General features: G+C 41.9%; 1 protein-coding gene across 15 annotated transcripts in view; it reads left to right on the plus strand.

Moving 5' to 3' along the window:
* Positions 1 to 17,414, plus strand: part of LOC123608342 (adenylate cyclase type 10-like) — a 51,472-nt gene extending 34,058 nt beyond the window's left edge. For 4 of the 15 annotated variants that reach the window (XM_045498100.1, XM_045498103.1, XM_045498101.1 and 1 more), the window contains 12 exons: positions 4,891 to 4,954; positions 6,162 to 6,381; positions 6,740 to 6,865; positions 10,191 to 10,363; positions 11,504 to 11,660; positions 13,607 to 13,811; positions 13,901 to 13,997; positions 14,818 to 14,936; positions 15,199 to 15,316; positions 15,734 to 15,932; positions 16,456 to 16,669; positions 17,181 to 17,414. In XM_045498100.1, coding sequence (XP_045354056.1) covers positions 4,891 to 4,954; positions 6,162 to 6,381; positions 6,740 to 6,865; positions 10,191 to 10,363; positions 11,504 to 11,660; positions 13,607 to 13,811; positions 13,901 to 13,997; positions 14,818 to 14,936; positions 15,199 to 15,316; positions 15,734 to 15,932; positions 16,456 to 16,669; positions 17,181 to 17,248 — 1,760 coding nt within the window. In that variant the 3' untranslated portion in view covers positions 17,249 to 17,414. Of the gene's footprint in view, positions 1 to 4,890; positions 4,955 to 6,161; positions 6,382 to 6,739; positions 6,866 to 10,190; positions 10,364 to 11,503; positions 11,661 to 13,606; positions 13,812 to 13,900; positions 13,998 to 14,817; positions 14,937 to 15,198; positions 15,322 to 15,733; positions 15,933 to 16,455; positions 16,670 to 17,180 lie in introns of those variants that run through there. The other 11 variants (XM_045498102.1, XM_045498104.1, XM_045498105.1 and 8 more) reach the window with 11 other exon arrangements.
* The last annotated feature ends 5,131 nt before the right edge of the window (positions 17,415 to 22,545 follow it).

Genomic DNA, 22,545 nt, shown 5'->3' on the forward strand with positions numbered 1-22,545 from the left:
TAAAATATATATAATGTGCTTTGAATAGTGCCAGGCACATGGTTAATGCTCAATACATTTTAGTTATTGTTTTTTTTATTATTATAATTATTCAACGATGTACACATATATGGGGCCCTTGTATGTATCAGATGCTTCATCTAAAATTAAGAATACAAAATGAATAAGACTGGGTCCCTGAAATTACCAGTTTTGGGGTTGATATATAAATAGAGAATTCCAATATGGCATGGTAAAGGCAATGAAAATCGCATACCTAGGCATTGAGGTACGTAGAGAAGGGGCCCTTCTCCCAGTCTGAGAAGTGAGTAGGAGAGAACTCTCCCGTGAGGGAAATAATGCCAAAAGTGAGAATTCAGGGATAAATAGGAGTTAGTTACTTGAAGAAGTTTGGATTAGTGAATGGGTGTTTCCCAAAGCCCTTCTCCCACATCCTAAATGAGTGTTCATCCTTTTTTGTTTTAACATTTTCAGTTATTGGACAGCCTATTTCATTGCCAACAGCTGTTAGAAAGCTTCTTACATCAAGGTGAAATCTACCTTCTTGAAACTTCACCAATTTTTCAGAGTTGTGCCTTCCTTTTTCTTGAAGTTTTTATGTAAATTCCAGTTAATGTACAGTGTGATATTAGCTTCAAATGTACAATATAGTGATTAAACACTTCCATATGACACCTGGTGCTCATCACAAGTGCCCATCACCTATTTCCCCCACTCCTCCACCCACCTTGCCTCTAGTAACCATCAGTTTGTTTTCTATGTTAAAAGTCTGTTTCTTGGTTTACCTCTCTCTCTCTCTTTTCCCCTTTGCTCATTCGTTTTGTTTATTAAATTCCACATATGAGAGAAATCATAAACTATGTATCTTTCTCTGACTGACTTATCCCGCTTAGCATAATACTCTCTAACTCCATCCATGTCATGGCAAATGACAAGGTTTCATATTTTTTATGGCTGACTAGTATTCCATTGTATACATATACCACATATACATGGGCTGTTTCCATAATTTGGCTGTTATAGACAATGCTGCTATAAACATCAGGATGTATGTATCCCTTTGAATTATTATTTTTGTACTCTTTGGGTAAATACCTAGTAGTGTGATTGCTGGATCATGGGGTAGTTTTATTTTTAACTTTTTGAGGAACCTCCATACTGTTCTCCACAGTGGCTGCACCAGTTTATATTCCCACCAACAGTGTAAGGGGGTTCCCCCTTCTCCACATCCTCACCAACACCTGTTGTTTCTCGTGTTGTTGATTTTAGCCATTCTGACAGGTGTGAGGTGATATCTCATTGTAGTTTTGCTTTGCATTTCCCTGATTGTGAGTGAAGATAATGCAAAGAAATGGAAAGACCTTCCATGCCCATGGCTTGGAAGAACAAATATTGTTAAAATGTCTATACTGCCAAAAGCAATCTACACATTTAATGCAATCCCTATTAAAATACCAGCAGCATTTTTCACAGAGCTAGAACAAACCATCCTAAAATTTGTATGGAACCACAAAAGATACCGAATAGCCAAAGCAACTTTGAAAAAGAAAAACAAAGCTGGAGGCATTGCAATTCTGGATCTCAAGTTATATTACAAAGCTGTAGTCCTCAAAACTGTTACTGGCACAAAAATAGACACATATATCAATAGAACAGAATAGAAAACTCAGAAATGAACCCACACTTACATGGTCAATTAATCTTTGGCAAAGCAGCAAAGAATATCCATTGGGAAAAAGACCATCTCTTCAACAAATGGTTTTGGAAAAACTGGACAGCAAACATGCAAAAGAATGAAACTGGACTACTTTCTTACACCATACACAAAAATAAATTCAAAATGGGCTAAAGACTCTCTGACCTCAGCTGCAGCAATTTCTTACTCAACACATCTCCAAAGGCAAGGGAATTAAAGGCAAAAATGAACTATTGGGGCCTCATCAAGATAAAAAGCTTCTGCACAGCAAAGGAAACAATCAACAAAACTAAAAGGCAACCGACGGAGGGGGAAAAGATATTTGCAAATGACATATCAGATAAAGGGCTAGTATCCAAAATCTATAAAGAACTCACCAAATTCCACACCTGAAAAACAAATAATCCAGTGAAGAAATGGGCAGAAGCCATGAATAGACACTTTTCTAAAGAAGACATCCAGATGGCCAACAGGCACATGAAAAGATGCTCAACGTCACTCCTCATCAGGGAAATACAAATCAAAACCACACTGAGATACCATCTCATGCTGATCAGAGTGGCTAAAATGAACAAATCAGTAGACTAAGATGCTGGAGAGGATGTGGAGAAACGGGAACCCTCTTGCACTGTTGGTGGGAATGCAAACTGGTGCAGCTGCTCTGGAAAACAGTGTGGATGTTCCTCAAAAAATTAAAAATAGATCTACCCTATGATCCAACAATAGCACTGCTAGGAATTTACCCAAGATACAGGATACAGGAGTGCTGATGCATAGGGGCACTTGTACCCCAATGTTTACAGCAGCACTTTCAACAATAGCCAAATTATGGAAAGAGCCTAAATGTCCATCAACTGATGAATGGATAAAGAAGTTGTGGTTTTTACATACAATGGAATAATACTTGGCAATGAGAAAGAATGAAATCTGGCCACTTGTAGCAACGTGGATGGAACTGGAGAGTATTATGCTAAGTGACATAAGTCAGACAGAGAGACAGATACCATATGTTTTCACTCATATGCAGATGCTGAGAAACTTAACAGAAGACCATGGGGGAGGGGAAGGGGGAAAAAAAGTTACAGAGAGGGAAGGAGGCAAACCATAAAAGACTCTTAAATACGGAGAACAAACAGAGGGTTGATGGGGGCGTGGGGGAGAGGGGAAAGTGGGTGATGGGCATTGAGGAGGGCACCTGTTGGGATGAGAACTGGGTGTTGTATGGAAACCAATTTGACAATAAATTATATAAAAAAATAAAAAATAAACAAAATGGGTTAAAGACCTAAACGTGAAGACCTGATACCATAAAAATCCTAGAAGAGAACACAGGCAGTAACCTCTTTGACATCAGCCATAGCATCTTCTTTCTAGATATGTCTCCTGAGGCAAGGGAAACAAAAGCAAAAATAAACTATTGGGACTACATCAAAATAAAAAACTCCCACACAGTGAAGGAAACAATCAACAAAACTAAAAGGCAACTTACGGAATGGGAAAAGTTATTTGCAAATGGCATTATCTGATAAAGGGTTAGTATCCAAAATATATAAGGAACTTAGAAAACTCAACACCCAAAAAGCAAAAAATCCAATTAAAAAATGGGCAGAAGGCATAAGTAGACATTCCTCCAAAGAAATACAGCTGGCCAACAGACACATGAAAGGATGCTCAACATCGCTGATCATCAAGGAAATGCAAATCGAGTCATGCCTTCTTCCATAATTGAAGACAGCCGTCAAGCCCCAACCAGATCTTATCTTTTTCTACTTTGATAGAAGCTGATGTTGACAGGGGAGAGGGGTAGGGAAGAGATGGTGAATTGTTGGTAGTAAAGGACTAAAATCAGGAATTAATCTGTTATCCTAATGTCTGTTCTAGCTATACATTCTGATGACTCTGTGAAGGTAGACTGGTGACTTGGAAAAATTGGTCATTGGCTGATGAGCTCTTTGGGCATTTGCACTTTTGTGCTTTCCAAGGACAAAAGAGGAAAGTAACAGTGAATGTCCTGGTCTAGGATTGTGAAGAAATTACTCTATTATTCATATTTCCTAGATGACTCTTTCCTTTTGAGAGGTCAGTGTCAGCTTTAGGTTACACAGCCTGGTCCGTCTGTATGAGAGAGGCTCAGGACCTTCCCAGCACAACCAAACCCTGAGGATGCTTCCTACACTCAGGGCCTCTGTGCATGGCTGTGAAGACTAGGTACTGCACAAATCTAGAGGGTGCTAATCATGCTAGGATGTGATGGTGCCCCTGGAAACTGTGTATTGTGGTAATGCTGCCAAACCCCAGGTTCCTTGGTTTCCTTAGCCTTACTTTACCCTACCTTTTTGACATCATTCAATAATCAGACAACTGGTCCTTTTACTTTACACAAGTCCTCCCTATAACAATTCTCCGAGGTGCCCTTTCAAACCCACCAGCAGTGCTTCTGAGCCCTAATGGTAATATCTCCACATCAATCCCAGTTTTTGCTTTTTGATCTGTGAGAAAGCAGCTGCAGAGGAAGAGTCAAAATCTGAGGGATAAAGGCTGTTTAAGGCCAGATAGGTAAAGCTGAAAACCCCTACTGGCCACCGAGACTCCAATGGACTACAGCATCTTGTTCCCTCATGATATTCCTCACTAGGCCTCGCTCTGTGGCCCACTGCCATCTGGTCATAAACTCTATACGCATGTATTCAGGGATTTCTTCTGTTAGAAGTAGCCATCGGGGAGCCTGAGTGGTTCAGTAAGTTAAACGTCTGACTTTGGCTCAGATCTCACAGTTTGTGAGTTCAAGCCCGGCGTCGGGCTCTCCTGTCAGCACGGACCCTGCTTCAGATCCTCTCTACCCCCCTCTCTCTGCCCGTCCCCTGCTCACTTGCTCTCTCTCAAAAATAAATATTTAAAAAAATAGCAGTAGCCATCAAACCAGATGGACATATTCTTTATTCATCTCTCTAGCAAATAGAATTAGGGACTGGTTTGGGAGGTTTGAGAGGAGTTACTACTTGAAGGATTAAGGAATTTGTAATCTACCATCCTATTTTGTGTGTAGGCTGATACTAAACCTTACCATTTGAACAATGGGGGAGGCAATTAGCTCATGAACTAAGCTGCAGAGGAGAGGTAGTCAGGAATTCAAAATGTCTCAGTTAATACAAAGATGGATAATTAAAGATGATAATCTTTTTTTTTCCCTGCAGATAGTTTTCAGTTCCAGACAAAAGAATGCAGAAGTCAGGAGGCCTTCACACGTGAACACTGCAGGTAAAGGGAGATGCTGACAGTGGGTGTGGGGGGCCGGGAAGTGAGACACAGGTGACTATTAACCTGGGGCACTCACCTCAACTGCAGACCAGGAAGGCTTCTGACCACCCAGGAGTAGTGAGCCTTGTACTCAGCCCAGAGTTCAAGTTAACAGAATTGGAAAGGCAATTTTTGATTCTTTGTGGGGAAATTATTTCTTAGTGTTTAGAAAAAGCTTCATTTAATAGCTTTCAAATGCATTGTACACATAGTAGATTGTTTTCTCCGCTAAAAATTTGCCTTCTCAATTATGTTTGGCTCTGGATGATATTAAAATGAATTTACATTTCCTAATCACGTGCCTCCTGGCATTCTAATGCCTAGCCCATCAATTTTAAATATCCCTACCTTGAATTCACCAGCCATGCTGGAGTTTTCTGTCCTTTTATCCAACCTGATTTCTTATGGTTTTCAAACAAAAATCTGTATTCTACATGAATCCTTCCCACACTCAACCTGTATATCTTTACTCACACAATCCCCCCTTTCTGAAATACTAAGTGGCTTCCACATCCTCCTACTTATCAGAGTGTTCACCATTCTTCAGAGCCCTCCTCAGTTCCCATATGTCCATCTCAGAGAGATCTAAACTCTTTTGAACTCATGCCTGTGAAAAGTTCACTGCACTAGGAGTCAGAGAAGTGAGCTCTAGTCTTGGTTCCATTCAGTAGCTGTGAGGTCATTCGGAAGGCACTCAGGCTCTCCAAGCCTCAGTTTCCTCATCAGTAAAAGGAAGGTAGTTTTTGCCTGTCTGAAAGGGTCATTGTAGGATAAGATGGTGTTGTGTAAAATAATGTTCAAATGTGCTATGACAAAGTTCAGATATGCTAATAGACAAATGTATTATTGCTTGTTGCCTTGTGTCATTTTCATGTGTTTATTTCATACGTTGTTAGTTTACTCTTCAACGTGATTGTTTCCCCACTTAGTTTGTGAGGTACTTAGATTGACTTTAGGTTTTTTTAAAAAAATCCCTAATAGGGCTTTGACATAATAGATCAAGTCCCTGATTTTCAAAAACTGGTGGAGTGATGGAGGGGAAGGCTAAACATAGAATTAATGAGTTATAAAGGAAAGCTTTCTGGAAAAAGTGGTTCGGAGACCTGGGGATGCCCCGAGAAGAGTGGCTGCTTTGCGGCCACTCTCAGTTTATCTTCTCTCCACAAAGAACAGAGGAAGAGTTCCTGGATCAGGTGAACAGGAAGCTGGCTCACACCAGCCCCGAGAAAGACGTGTTGACCACAAAGCCCTGTCACTGTGAGGAAATCCTGAAGTTAGTGCTCTCACCCCTCACCCGGCATTGCCTGGTCATCGGAGAAGCCACATGTGCGTTTTATTACCTGCTGGAGACCGCCGCTGCCTCCTTGGACCTGTCAGATAATTACATGGTGAGCAAGCTCTGCTCCCTGCCCCTCAGCCGATCCCTTGCACCTGGGGAGTTTGGGTGGGCTTTCTTACTGTCAGAGTGAACTTGGGTGAAAAACGGAGGAAATTGGAGAGAGAAAGGAGCTGGAAGGGAGTTAGGAGAAAACAGGAAGTGGGAAGGTGCCAGTACAAGAGTGCCAACTGCTGCCGGCCCTGCCCCTGACTTGCACGTGCCGTCCACTTCCCATAACTCTGAACCCAACCCTGATTCCAATTCACATCTTGACCTCAGCACAACCTTACTCCAGCCTTCATCCTAATCGCACCACTAGCGTCACCCAAATCCTAATTCTGTTTCTCCATCCCTTGTCTTGTTTGGAGGCCTTCTTTTATTTGAGGAAGGCAAGCAGTCTTCTGGGCCAGCCTTCAGCCTTCTCGTTTTTGAAAAAGCACAAGGTGAAGATCTGTCAGTTTGAGGAGGCCACTTTCTGCTGTCTTCGGTCAGAGGTGAGGGCAGGGGGTGACCCTGAAGTTTGAGTTATTTCTCCTTGAGGGTTCCGCTATTATTTCTTTTTAAAGATCTCTCTGGGGTTTTTTGTATGCAATAACAAGTGTGATAATGTGATAATAGATTTAACAAATTTGAAACCTAGCAATACACAATTTGTAGGAAGTGAAAAGACCTCCATGTTATCCCCAGCATGGTTAATAATGTGGTGCAAATTCCACCAAATATATACACATGGTCATATCATTATTATTTTCTGTTATTTTTTATTTTTTATTATTTTTTTAATGTTTTATTCATTTTTGAGAGAGAGAGACAGCATGAGTGGGGGAGAGACAGGGAGAGGGAGACACAGCATCCAAAATAGGTTCCAGGCTGTCAGCGCAGAGCCTGACACGGGGCTCAAACTCACAAACTGGAAGATCGTGACCTGAGCCGATGCTGGACGCTTAACTGACTGAGCCACCCAGGCGCCCCTCTTATTTTTTAAATAGAATCATATCCTACATTCTCTTTCATCTGCAGTTGATTTATATTCCCAACAGTACAGACTGAATGAACATTTTTGCATGTTGGTACACATCCAGTTACAGTTGCCAAGTAATCCATTGTATGCATGTATGGAACTTTATTTAATCAGTCCCTTCTTCATATGCATTTAGGTTGTCTCTAATTTGAGGTTACTATAAACATTGCTACAGTGAATATTCTTGTAAATAGCTCTTTTTTCCCTTGTAAGAATGTTCCTAGAAGAGAAATTTCCAGAGGTAGAAATGCTAAGGTGAAAGATGAATGATTTTACATTTAATAAATATATAATTAATAAATAAATAAATAAATATAATAAATAAATAAATAAATAAATAAATAAAATTGTCCATCAAAATGACACATTTTCCTCAACTTATGATGGGGTTACATCCCAATAAACCCATGATAAGTTGAAAATATCATTTAGTCAAACCCAATCCATCACAATTTGAAAATGCATTTAATTAATACACCTAACCTACCAAACATTGTAGTTTAGCCTGGCTTACCTTAAACATTACTGGGTGAGAATACTTACATTAGCCTACAGTTGGGCAAAATCATCTAACACAAAGCCTGTTTTATAATAAAGTGTTGAATGTCTCATGTAACTTATTGGGTAGTGTACTGAAAGTGAAAAACAGAAGTGTAAATGCATTGATTGTTCACCCTTATGATCCTGGGGCTGACTGGGAGTGCTCCCACTGCTGCCACCCAGCATACAAGAGTGTCATACCATCATATGTTGCTACCCATAAAAAGATCAAAATTCAAAGTATAGTTTCTTTGGATTCATGTCATTTTCACACCATTGTAAAGTCAAAAAATCAAGTCAAACCATTGTAAGATGGGAACTGTCTGATTATCAAATCCAATTTTCCCCATTTCTTCACATCCTTACTAATGCCAGATGTTATCAGTCTGTTTTAAACTTGCTAATCCGGGGCACCTGGGTGGCTCAGTTGGTTGAGCGTCCGACTTTGGCTCAGGTCATGATCTCATGGTTTGTGAGTTCGAGCCCCGCGTTGGGCTCTGTGCTGACGACTCAGAGCCTGGAGCCCGCTTCAGATTCTGTGTCTCCCCCTCTCTCTGCCCCTCCCCTGCTCATGCTCAGTTTCTATCTCTCAATAATGAATAAACATTAAAAAATTTTTTTTAACTTGCTAATCCGTAGATGAAAGTTAGATTGTACTTTAATATGTATTTCTTAATAAGGTACATTATTTTTATCGGTTTATCGGTCACTTATTTTTCTGTGAATTGCTTATTCACGCCCTTTGCTCAATGGAGTATATGTAAACTAATTTTAGGACAGTTTGGGGGGGGTGGACAAAATTTGGGTTAAAGTGGTCAAAAGGCACAAACTTCAAGTTATAAGACAAATAAGTCCTAGGGATGTAACATACAGCATAGTGACTATAGTTAACAATACTTTATTATGTTTTTGAAAATTGCTAATAGATATTAAAAGTCCTCATCGAGAAAAAAAATTTATGTTGAATACATAAAACTAATACATTATATGTTCTATCTCAATAAAAAATCATCATGTTGTACACCTTAAACTTACACAATATTATGGTCAACTACATCTCAATAAATCTAGGGGGGAAAAAAGAACATATATTTGAAAGTACCCCCTCAACCCCATCACTCAGCTACTGTGTCCCCTCCCCAGATTATGTATCTTTATGTACTCTACCTTGGCACACATAAATGTAAATGGTCTCTTTCCTTTGTTACATACAAATGGGAGCTCTCTATGTCCCATTCTACATCTTACTTAAAGAAATATATATACTTCATAGATCATTCTGTATCATATCAGATTTCCCCAGGGAATGAGATTTGTATAACAAATAGAAACTCTGGGGAAAGCATGCCATAAGACACTTTATTTACAAAGGACATATAGCAGTAAATTGATTTGTTGTGTAAGAATAACTCAGGACAACTCAGCAACTTTTCTCAGCCTCACTACTATTAAATAACAGAGCAAAAGGTGTTGGCATAATTATCAGTTTATACATAATAGCTTCATAAAACCATGGGGGGTGTTTTCTTAGAGAGCTGAGCTTTAAAATTAAAAAAGAAAACTAAATAAAAACTAATTTCAGTATAAACCTTACCTGACACGTGTAATGCCTGTGAATGCCAAAAAGAATTATTAGAGATTTCCACATTATTTGTGTTTCAATCTAGATGTCTTTGAAGCAATGTTAAATAATTATTTCTTTCCCTTTACAAGAAGAAGTTATTGTGCAGTCTTCCCAAGATTTTTCTGGAATCACCATAGGCTCTCTCACCTTCTTGGAGCGTTTAGTCTTAAAATGTGAAGGCTATGATAACCTCAAGGTTCTTCAGTTCCTGCGCCCGCCCCCAATACACAGTGGTGGGTGCACTATTTAGTAAGACAGAGAAAGAATTTGGTGATATTTCAGATCCATTCAATAGCGTCTGAAGCATCTGAGTCTCTACTCAAATGACAGTCCCATCTCAGTCTGTCAGTATCACTTTCTAAATCACAGCCTTCCTCTATTCACTGACAAACATGTGGAACATGAGAAAGGAGTGTGTTTTCTCCACAATCCTGTTTTCTCCTTTCCGCGTGCACAGTCCTCCTGGTGCTCCTTAGTGCAGCCAGACCCTGCTGTGGTTCACTCACTCCAGCACCTCAGCAGCCCAAGTACCGAAATGGCCCCAAATGAAGGAGCCAGTGTGTTAAGTCCAGAGCCTCATCCGTAGTACTCTTCCCATGTTTACATTACCATTTCTCATTTTCCCTGTCTCCAGGTATGTTTCAACATGGGACAGATCACCCTAGCCAAAAAATTGGCCAGGCAAGGCCTTCAACTGCTGAAAAGGAGTTTCCCTTGGACCTGGTTTGGTGTTCTTTTACAAACATTCCTGGAAAAATACTGGCGTTCCTGTTCCCTCAGCCGATCTCCAGGCAACCCTAGTGAGAAGTGAGGAGCCTGGCCAAGTCATCGCAGTCCCTTTATGATCACAGAGAACTAAACTAGGACCCAACTTGGAGTGTTGCCCATATTGACCTAAGACTCTGCTTTTCAAGCATATAACAATCCTAGTTTCTCTACCTTACTCTCTGAGCCAATGAAATGTAGCAGAATGAGGACTTCTTTTTTTTTTTTTTTGAGAAAGAGTATGAGTGGGGGAGGGACAGAGAAAGAGGGAGAGAGAATCCCAAGCAGGCTCTGCACTGTCAGCGCAGAGCCCAGTGTAAGGCTCGAACTCACAGAACCATGAGATCGTGACCTGAGCCAAAATCAAGAGTCAGACGCTTAACCAGCTGAGCCATCCAGGTGTCCCAGGACTTCTTTTCTTTTTGAAGCATGGTGTTACACTGCATTTTTCAAACAAAGATACATGTTACCCTGTCTCTTTCAAATCAAGATACACATATGTATGTGTGTATACAAACATACACATAGGCATATCTACATATATGTAGCAATTTAATATTATTTCTGTTCTATATAAAAATATTAAATTGCTACCCAGTTATTGAGCTGTAATAATAGGAAATCTATTCAAAATAGCAATTCAAAGAATGAACTTTTTTTTTTTTTTTTTTTTTTCACCGTTTATTTATTTTTGGGACAGAGAGAGACAGAGCATGAACGGGGGAGGGGCAGAGAGAGAGGGAGACACAGAATCGGAAACAGGCTCCAGGCTCTGAGCCATCAGCCCAGAGCCCGACGCGGGGCTTGAACTCAAGGACCGCGAGATCATGACCTGGCTGAAGTCAGACGCTTAACCGACTGCGCCACCCAGGCGCCCCAAGAATGAACTTTTTAAAAATACTTCTCTGAATTTTTCCAGTCAGCTTGGACCACCTAAGCTGGGTCAGTCAGTAGAGCACATGACTGTTAATCACACCCTATGCTGGGTGTGGAGCCTACTTAAAAAAAAAAGATGATTTCAAAAGGCTTATGGGGTTAGAAGTAATGGGATCCTGGGAGCATTTCTGAGTTTGAAAGTCTGTAGAAGGTCCCCTGATGAGTAGATTTGGACTTTTGTGGGGAGGGACAGTTGGGCACCGGTGCAGACTGAGGGCACGCTAATCACTCTGCGCTTCCTCACAGTAAGAAGAAGCTGGCAGTCCTGCAGCAGCGGGTGCGCTGTCTCTCCCTGCTCTGGCAGCTCTACAACCTGGAGACCACGACCAGCAGCCGCAGGTTCGCCGGCCTTGCCACTCTTATGCAGAAGAACTCTGCTGAGGAGTTGGCAAGCGGAGCCCCGGTGAGCAAGTCCTTGCTTTACGGCTGGACCTCACTCAGAAACCTAAAATGCTAGGGAGAGAGATTCCTGAGTTTAACACGGTTCCACAATAACCCAGAATTAATGGGACATACCAATCACATGCTTGAGCAGCATCTCTCATATTGCAGTTTTTAGGTGGGTTTCCAGGTTTGGATATCTGTGAGTTCCCTGAACTGAATGTCAGCTTTTGTGCATATGTTCAGAAGTGGTGGGAGGTAGGGAAGGAGTCACAGCTTTCATCAGATTCTCAAAAAAGTCCATGAGCTAAAAAAGGATTAGAATTGCTGACTTAGGAAAAAAGAAGGAAGGGAAACATCTTCCTAATTTTAGTGTCCATCTGTCTGTCTCTCTTTTTTATCCATATGTTCCATAAATATTTGATGAACACCCATTATGTGCCAGGCACTAATCTTGATTCTAGGAAAACAGTCAACAGATCAGTGAAATACATAGAATGCTAGGTGGTAATAAACTTGACGGAGAAAAATTAAGGGGAGACAGGGGGACATGGGGTTCTGGGAGCTGGGGGTGGGGTGCAGTTTTAAACAAGGTGCTAGGGAAAGCCTCACTGGGCAGGTGACATTTGGGCAAATCTCTGAAGAGATGAGAAAGTAAGCCACTTGGCTATGAGGAAGAAGAGTGGACAGGCAGAAGGCACAGTGAATGCACAAGGCATGCTCTCTGCATTGAGGAACAGTGAGGAGGCCGGTGCGACTAGAAGGGAGGAGACTGAACCAGGAGATGAGTCAGAGAGCCAGGGAGGGGGTTGATGGCAGATGGTGCCGGCCTCTGGGGCAACAGTTGGGGTTTGGACTTTAAAGAAGACAGGAAGCCGGGGGCAGGTTCTGAGAAGAGGAGTGACACAGTCCACTTATATTTTAATAAGATCGTTCTGTCTGCTGTGATGAGAATCAACTGAAGGAGGCAAGAAGGAAAGCAGGGAGGCAAGATAGGAGGCTATGGTAAATGATACAGGCAAGAGATAGTTGGCTTGGATTGTGGTGGCAGAGGAAGTGGGGAGGGGTGGTCTTCTGTCCAGAGAGAACCAACAGGATTCACTCTTGGATCAGTTCTGGGATGGGAGAGAGAAAAGAGTCCAGGATAATCCCAAGATTGGTTGGACTTCTAGCGGGATAGAAGTGCTCTTAATTGGGATGGGGCACTGTGCAGAAGGAGCAGATGGGGGGCGGGGGGAAGACTGGAATCAGGTTTTAGACATGTTTAATTTGAGATACCTATTAGACATATAGATGGAGATGTTAAGTAGGCAATTAAATATATGAATGTGGGGTATATTTGAGAGGTCTGGGCTGGGAAATAGAAATTCATGGCTCATCAGTGTGTAAATGGTACTAAAAGCCATGAAACTAGGTAATTTTTCTCCACTGCATTTATTATCACCTAACATTCTGTATATTTCACTGATCTATTGTCTGTTTTCCTGGAATCAAGATTAGTGCCTGGCACATAACGGGTGTTCCAATGTTAGGAGTTCAGGGTCATAAGCAGAAATTGGCAAAAGAAACTGAGCAGTTTCAAAGAGAATCTCATGTCCTCAAAGACCTAGCGAAGACGGTGTTTTAAGAAGAGAGTCATCAATGACGTCAAATGTGCACATACTTATACTAGACATGTAGGCAGCAGTTCTGAAGAGTGCTAAGGAGCAAGCATCAGAAGCCTTCATTAGAGAAAACACAGAAGTACAGTTTGGCCAGTGTTTTGAAGGGGAAGTCTGGGCTCAGAAAACAAAAAGAAGGGCAGTAGAGAAAGTGGTTTGTTTGAAGATCAGGTGGTGGGAATGATCGGCAGGTCCCAAGCAAGTGAGAGCAAGGCACCAGAGGGCTCTTCCGCAGGAAAGGGACAAGGTGGAGGTGTGGCATGAATGCACAGTCAGAATATTTTGGCCCATGTTTGTTTACCTGCAGGTTGTCTCTACCTATGTGGCCCTGTCCCAATTCTCCCAGAATATGGGTGACAGGGACAGGTGGCTGCACTGTGAGCAGGTGGCCATTCAGAAGAGCAGCCTATGTTGGTTCTCCAGGGAGGGACTGTTGGCCACGGCCCAGCTCATGCAGGCCTTGGCCTATACCAAGCTCTGCCTCGGCCATCTCGACTTCTCCATCAAGCTGGGTAATGGGGCTTGGGGCTGGCAGTCCTAGGGCTTTTAGAGAGGCCAGGTTCACAGCTAGACCTCACATGATGCTCTTTAACCTCCTTAGGTTTTCAAGCTCGTGAGATATGCAAACACCTCAAGAAACCAGCTCTGGAGACTCTGGTTCTCTCAGTTCTCTTCAGATCTGCATTTCTGAAGAAAAAGTATTAAGATAATTTTCTGCCATTTGTATTTGTTGCCTAAGAAGGGAGGGTATCTGAAATGGAGAGGGAGATGCTGTTCCATTCTTACAGCCAGGCTGTCTCTTCTCTAGTCATTCCAGGAAGCATTGTCTTAAGTGTGGGGTTCGGGAATGGAAAGGCAGAGTCTAAGCTGCAACATATTCTTCTCTTCTCCTCTCCTCTCCTCCCCTCTCCTCCCCTCTCCTCCCTTCTCCTCCCCTCTCCTCTCCTCTCCTCCCCTCTCCTCCCCTCTCCTCTCTCCTCTCCTCTCCTCTCCTCTCCTCTTCTCCCCTCCCCTCCCCTCCCCTCCCCTCCCCTCCCTTCCCCTCCCCTCCCCTCCTCTCCCCTCCCCTCTCTTCCCCTCTCCTCCCCTCTCCCCTCCCCCCTCTTCTTCCTTTTTCCCCTTCCCCTCCTTTTCCCCACTTTCTCTTCTCCTCCTCCTCCCCCTCATCCTCCCCTTTCTTCCCCTCCCCCCTCCCCCTTCCCCCTCCTCCTCCTCCCCCCTCCTCCCTCCTCCTCCTCCTCCTCCTCCTCCTCCTTCTCCTCCTTCTCCTTCATTTCTCTACAGAGAGGTAGGTAATTGCAGTAGTTCAGGAAAGAACCTGGAAACTCTCAGGCATTTTCCCCCACTTCCTTTGCTTAGAGGCAGGTCTGATCTCAGGCACAGATACTTTCTATATAAATAGAGCCCAGGTGTGGAAATATAGGGATGTTAGGCTTCTTTGAAGATGTAAGATCCCCTTCTCTCCTGTACCATCCTCCCTACTCTCTAGCTGGTCCCAATAGCTCTGTCTCTTGGCAGATTTGACCTGTGTGTCCATGTGCTGGAGAGCCAGTGGGTGCTCATTTCCCAGGGTCATGATGTCCTTGGCCTGGCCTGCTTCTATTCTGCTTGCTTAGATCTGCTGCTCTATGGAAAAGGTAAATCTTGTGTAGGGCTCTGCTATACTCCTGAAGGATTCAGACCTTGGATACGGCTCTGTGTTTGGAACACAGGTAGTCACGAGCCTGTCCCTTGGGCATGGCCCCTGCTCCAACCCCTGGTTCCTTAAAGTCTAGGAATCACATTGTGATTCAGGATGTCTGCATTTCAGGTGTTATCCGCTCCCCTGTATACACACCTTCTATACCAGTTCCTACGGTGGATAACTGATCCTCACCTGGTTACCTTCTCTGTCCACAGGATTCCTATGTCGGCCCTTCGGCGAGTGTCTGCATTTCATTCAACGCTATGAGCACAGCTGCATTCTGAACTCTCAGAGTAATGTCATGCTGGGGGTCCACTCGTCTCTGGCCATGTGGTAATGTGGGTACCAGAGTCTTACTCGGTGGGACAAGCTAGAAAATTAAGGACACCATGGGGGTCATTTAAGCTACTGCCTTTTACCCCTCCAGGCAGGGCTATTCTGCATCTCTAAACTACTCCTAAAGACCTTTCCCTCTCATCCCTCCCATCTTAGTAGAGGGGTTCTTCTCGTCCCTTAGCAGGTTCGGGCCTATAGGTTGAGAGCTAAGTTGAAGGTTACATTTAAGTGCTGGGTAACCCACAGTCTCCTTTTAAGTCTCCTTCATGTGAGTCAGCAGCCTTGGCCACTTGCCAGCATCACAGCGCTGAGCACGCAGGGGGTCTTACGGCCTGAAAGAAGTGATGGTTCTGTGAAAGAGCCAAGGTCGGTAAGCAGGGGATCGAGCTGCGAGCTGTGCCTCTTTCCCTCCAGGTTTGCCCAGAACTCTCAGTGGAATCTGTTTGAGCAGCACTTCTCCAAAGCTCACCAGTTGGTGAAAAGAACCAATGCCTCACTGTTTGGTGCACATGGCTTTGTCCGATTCCTAGAGTGCCATGTGCTGATGTTACAAAAAATGCCAGAAGATGTCTTCATGCATACTCTCCCAGAGACTCGCAGCCAAGCCCTCAAGGTACCTGTTTCTCTACTGTCCTTCCCCTGACACCTAAGTTCTAGTTTGATCCTGTGATGCTCTTTCTGATGCCTACATCTCCCACTTCCTCTTCTCCTTGCTGCTTCTGTCTCTTTTTCCTCCTCAAACCCTTTTCTTCCTCCACCTAGGAAGTCTTTCCACATGCCTCATGTACCCTCCCAGATATTCTTGCATATAGGTCAGGACCGGACTCCCTGACTTTCTGCCTTTGCACAGCTACTACCCAGTACCGTTAAGATGTTAACGTTTAGCCCTTCTCCGTGGACCCACTCTGGCTCAGTTTGACATGTCTCTCTTCCATCCTGCCTTCTGTGTCTAAGCCATTCCAGTTCCCCTGTATCTCAAAACCAACTTTCTGGGCGTGCTGTGCCCTGAGTAACTCCTCCCTGTCCCCCGAGCCCTGAGTGAGTGTGCCAAGTGAGCACTGTCAGAATTCCTGGTGGAGCAGACTGGAGGAAGACAGTGCTCATCCTTGAACTCACGGACTTCCCTCTCCTTTCAGTACTTCAAGGAGTTCTTCTCTAGATGTGTGACCTGCCCCGTCTATCACCAGTGGGTCTCTGAGCTTAAAGCCTCTGTAATGAGATCTGGAAAAGGAGAATCCATGTCCTTGACTGACATCATCAGACCTTTTGACACCTGCTTGACCAGGATTTGGATAGAGGGAGAATTCCTGGAGGAAAACAACTCCTTTGGAGGAAATTTAGGAATACAGAGTAAGCATTCCTTCCTGGAACCCTTGTCTGAGAGACGTTACAGTCTCAGATTCTTATAGGCAGTCAAAGTCTGCTCCAAAGTAAGAAGGGAAACGTAACTGTAAGGAGTTAGTCCTTGCTCCACGGGTAATTATCCTCTCATTAGTGCTGGACCCAGCCCAGACAGAGGGGGTCCCGTATATTGTTAAATAATATGAGAGCCTCTCTCAGCCCTTTGTTTCCACATCTGTACCCTCAAGCATTGGAAGTTCCTCCTTGATCCCAGCTTAAACCACTGGGTTGTTTCTGTGGAGGAGCTGGATGGTCACTAAAGGAGAAGGAAACCTTAGAATTCACAATGTAATACTATGAAGGTAAATGGTAAGATGTGGGCAAGGAAAAGAGAGGAAGGAATATAGTTCCTTGCCTCAGGGCCCAGCAAATCTCCTCCTTTTCTAGGGCAATGAGTTAGATGTGTAAGCACTGAGGACTTTCTTTGGGTTTGTGATATTCTTTATGTTCCTGCTTTCAGGATTTGACAGAGTGGCTGATGTCAGGGAGAATAAAGATGAAGAAGAAATTCAAGAATGTATATGTTAAAAAAAAATCATTTGAAGGGACCATTGTTCTCTTGTATATAACACAAAGAAATGATCCAAGTTCTCCTTTTTAAGATACTGGACAGTGTATGTATTAAATACACTAGCCGTTTACACTCACCACTATCTATATCTTTGTCAAAATAAAAGCCTATGTTTCTGAAGCATGAAATGTAGATCTTTCTTAACTCTTAACAGTTACTGGCACAACTGAGGCCGAAATTAGAACCAGCAGTCGACATCTGGGAGGCTCTGGGATGAACTGATTGCTTCTCCTGTAAGGCGAGATCCATTAGCAGATGGAAAACTCAGCCCTGATACAGAGGTTGTGGATAGTTAAGGCCGGCAATACTAGTGCTTTGATGTTACCCCCTTGGCGCAGACGTGGTAATGAGTTCCTAAAAAGTCAAGGAATCTTTGGAGAGGCCCATATGGCTGTGTACCAACAGAGAAACCCATTTCTCTTTTGCACTGTGTGACTTGGGGAGTCTTGTGTGAAACTGAAATTGCCAAAATGTATATGACTCTAGCCCTCCTCTGTTTTATTCTCCCTTTCTAGAGCTGCTGCCTTTGACTTTTGACCTTTATCTGTTTGATGGCCTTTCTTACACAGAGCATTGCCTTCTCACTGATTTTTGCACTTTATAACTCAATCATCTAGTGTTCAGCCAGCCTGTTAATTAACGTTATGATAGCTACCATTTATTGTTCATTTACTCTGTGACAAGCATTATACTAAATGCTTGAAATACATTCTTTAAATCTTTTTAGCACCTCTGTGAAGTGAGTATTTTTATTATCCCCATATTACCGATGAAACCGAAGCTTAGGAGGGCCATACTACAGGAAACGGCCACAAAATGGTAGAGCTGGGATTCTAACTCCAATGTGATTCCAGAGTTTCACACTAGGCTATAGAGGCTTCCATGGGACCTAGCCTATGGTAGGCTATCCTGTACCCAATCTTCAATATTCTGTTCAAATGACCAAGATCAGAACTGTAAGGACAGGTCAGTGTCTGGGGAAAGGAGCCCTGAACTTGCCATTTAAATCCTGCTGTCTTGTCTGTACATTCCCTGGCCCCTCTCCCCTACTCCCCCTTTTTTCCTTATTCTTGTTGCTCTTCCTCCTCTCCCTCTACTCCCACCCTACTCCTCCTTCCTTTCCTCTTTCTGACCCCTCCTTCCTTTCTCCTTGTCACCCACTTTCCCCCCTGTCCTCCTCTCTTCCACTCCTTTAAATTTCTGAGAGGCAGCATAGAGCGGCAGTAAAGAGGGCCCTAGAGCCACACAGCCTGTGTTCAGATTCTAGCTGGGATACTTATTAGCTGTGTTACTTTGGGCATAAAATGTATCTTCTTTAGGCTTCCTTTTCCCTTTCTGTAAATGAGGATAAAAATAGGACAAAAGAGCACCATTATGAAGACAAAATAAATACAAAGTGCTTAGAACGGTACCTGGCACAAAGTAAGCACTCAGTGTCAGCAATTATTATCAATTTAATTTTTATATGTAAATATAGATTATACATTTATGTGGCCCAGAATTCAAAAGGAACAAAAGTGTCTAACAGTGAAAGTCTTTCCCATTCTTGTCCTCCAGGATCTGTGTTACCACTTCCTTGTGTATCCTTAAAAAATTATTCTGTGCACATGCAAGCAATAGCATATATTTTTTACTTCAGCCTTCTTTCCCACAAATGGTACTAACTAGGCATACTGTGATGCTCCTTCCTTTTTGCCTTCTCTTTTTTTCTCTTGCCATTTGTTTCCCTTTTGGCAATTCTTAAAATGGAGATAGAATTCACCATTTGAAAGATATACCATCCGGTGGCTCTTAGAATATCACAAAGCTCTACTACCATCACCACTATGTAATTCCAGAACATTTTCATCCCCCCAAAAAGGAACTCTGTGCCATTAGCATTCACTACCCAGTCCCTCTTCCCCCAACCCCTAGTAACCATCTTTCTGTCTCAGTGGATTTGCCTTTTCTGGACATTTTGTATAAATGGAATCATAGTATGTGGCCTTTTGTGTCAGACTTCTTCCACTTAGCATTGTCTTTCCAAGGCTCATCCATGTTTAGCATTCGTTTTCATGGTTGGATAGCATTCCATTGTATGGATATGCCACACTTTGTTTACCCATTCACCAGCTAATGGATACCTGGGTTGTTTCCACTTTTTGGCCATTGTGAATCACACCACTATAAGCATTTATGTGCAAGTTTTTGTATGAACATACATTTTCATTTCTCTTTGGGTATATGCCTAGGAATGGAATTGTTGGGTTATGCAGAAACTGTGTGTTTAACTTTTTAAGGAACTGTCAGACTGTTTTCCAAAACGCTGTACCATTTTACATTCCCACCAGCAATGTGTGAAGGTTCCAGTTTTCCACATTCTTGCTTCACCAACACTTGTTCTTGCTTCTCCAACACTTGTTCTTGCTTCTCTTAATAAAGGCATATTCTAGTGGGTATGAAGCGGTATCTTGTTGTGGTGTTGATTTGCGTTTCCTTTAGGACCATTCATGTCCTTTTTAAAAGTTTATTTATTTTGAGAGAGAGAGAATGAGAGGGGGAGCAGAAGAGAGAAAGGGAGAAACGGAATTCCAAGCAGGCCCCGCACTGTCAGTGTGGACCCCTCCACGGGGCTTGAACTCACAAACCCGTGAGATCATGACTTGAACCAAAATCAAGTGTCAGACGTTCAACTGACTGAGCCATCCAGGCCTTCCTTGTTGTGGATCATTTTTACAAGCTTACCGGCCACTTGTTGATCTTCTTGGAGAAATGTCTTTTAGAATCTTCTGCCCATTTTTTATTGGGTTATAATGCCTTTTTATTGTTGAGCTCAGAGTTTTAAATATATATTCTCATACTAGACCCTTATCAGATTTGATTTACACATATTTTATTTTCTCTCGTTCTGTGAATTGTCTCTTCACTTTCATGACACTATCATTTTGCAGTGCAAAAGTGTTAAGTTTTGATGAAGTCCAATTTATGTGGGTTATTTTTTTGGTTTTGGTTGCTCATGCTTTAAGTGTTCTCTCTTAGAAATCACAAAGGTTTACTCCTCTGTTTTTTCCTAAGAGTTTTATATAGTTTTAGCTCTTTTAGGTTTTTGATTCATTTTGATTTTTTTTTTTTTTTTTTTTTTTTTGCATATAGTGTGAAGAAATTTTTCAAATCATCCTTTGCCTGTGAATATCTACTCATCTCAATACTTGTTGTTAACAAGACTACTCTTTTCCCCATTTAAATGATACTCTTGGTGATGTATGATTTTGTTAAATGTATGGGTCTACTTCTGAACTCTCAGTTCTGTCCCATTGCTCTCTGTGTCTATCCTTAATGCCAGTACACACAACCTTGATTGTTGTAGCTTTGTAGTAAGTTTTAAAATCAGGAAATGTGAGTCCTCCAACTTTATTATTTTTTAAGACTGTTTTAGCTGTCCAGGGTCCCTTCCATTTCCATATGACTTAGGATCAGCTTGCCAATTTCTACAAAAAGGACAACTGTAATTTTTTTTTAATTTTTTTTTTTAACATTTATTTATTTTTGAGACAGAGAGAGACAGAGCATGAATGGGGGAGGGTCAGAGAGAGGGAGACACAGAATCTGAAACAGGCTCCAGGCTCTGAGCTGTCAGCACAGAGCCTGACGCGGGGCTCGAACTCACAGACCGCGAGATCATGACCTGAGCCGAAGTCGGCCGCTTAACTGACTGAGCCACCCAGGCGCCCCTGACAACTGTAATTTTGATAAGGATCGAGTTGAATCTGTAAATAAATTGGAGGAGAATTGCTAATTTAACAATATTAAATTTTCTGATCCATCAAGATGTCATATCTTTTCCACATATTTAGGTTTTCTTAAATTTCTTTCAATAATGTCTTATAGTTTACAATGTATAGGTCTTAAACTCTTTTGTTAAATTTATGCCTAAATATTTTACTCTTGGTTCTATTCTAATGGAATTGATTTCTTAATTTCATTTTTGAATTTTTCATTGCTAGTGCATAGAAATAAAACTGAGTTTTGTTTATCGATTTTGTATCCTGAAACTGCTGAACTCATCTATTAGATCTATTGTTTTTTTGTGTGTGGATTCCTTAGGATTTTGTATATATAAGATCATATCATCTGCAGATAGAAATCATTTTACTTCTTCCTTTCCAATATTTCTCCCTTTCCTTTTTATTTCTTTCTCTTGCCTAATTAAACTCCTTAGAACCAAAGTATAGTATTGAGTGAAAGGGGCAAGAGTGGACATCTTTGTCTTCTTCTCAATCCTAGGGGCAAAGCTTTCAGTTTTTCACCTTTAAGTATGATGTTAGCTGTGAGTTTTTTGGGTTTTGTTTGTTTGTTCGTTTGTTTGTAGATGCCCTTTTCCAGATTGAAGAAATTCTCTGCTCTTCCTAGTTTGTTGAACATTTGTATCATGATAGGGTGTTGGATTTTGTCAAATGCTTTTTCTGTCATCTGTTGAAAGGATCCTGTGGTTTTGGTCCTTTTTTTCTATTAATATGGTATATCATTGATTTTCATGTATGGAACCAATCTTGCATTCCTGATATAAATCCCATCTTGTCACAGTGTACAATCCTTTCTTTGTTGCTGGGGCCTATTGACTAGTATTTTGTTGAGGATTTTTGCATCTACATTCATAGGAGATGTTGGCCAGTAGTTCTCTTATGATCTCTTTGTTTGGCTTTTGCATCAAGGTAAAATTGGTGATTTTACTCATAAAATGAGTTAAGAAGTGTTCCTTCTATTTTTTGGAAGGGTTTGTGAAGGATTGGTTTTAAAACTCATTCAATGTTTGGTAGAGTTCACCAGTGAAACCATCTGGGCCTGGGCTTCTCTTCATGGGAAGCTTTTTGACTATGATTTAAACCTCTTTATTTGTTATAGATATATTGAGATTTAATCTTGAGTCATTTTCAGTGGTTTGTGTCTTTCTAGGAATTTGTCCATTTCGTCTAGGTTATCTATTTTGATGATATACAATTGTCCACAATTTTCCTTTTATAATCCTTCTAAGCTCATAAAGTCAGTAGTTTTCCCTCCAATTTCATTCCTTATTTAGTAATTTGAGGCTTCTCTTTGTTTTTGGTTTTGTTTTTTGTTTTTTTGGCTAAGAAAGTAACTTTAGCTAAGATTTGTCAATTTTGATCTTTTTAGAGAAACAACACCTGATTTTGTTGATTTTTTTCTTTTTCTGTTCTCCATTTCATTCATTTCTGCTCTGATCCTTATTATTTCCTTCCTTCTGCTCACCTTGGGC

This window comes from Leopardus geoffroyi, chromosome B2, assembly GCF_018350155.1.
Source record: "Leopardus geoffroyi isolate Oge1 chromosome B2, O.geoffroyi_Oge1_pat1.0, whole genome shotgun sequence".
Taxonomy (NCBI): domain Eukaryota; kingdom Metazoa; phylum Chordata; class Mammalia; order Carnivora; family Felidae; genus Leopardus; species Leopardus geoffroyi.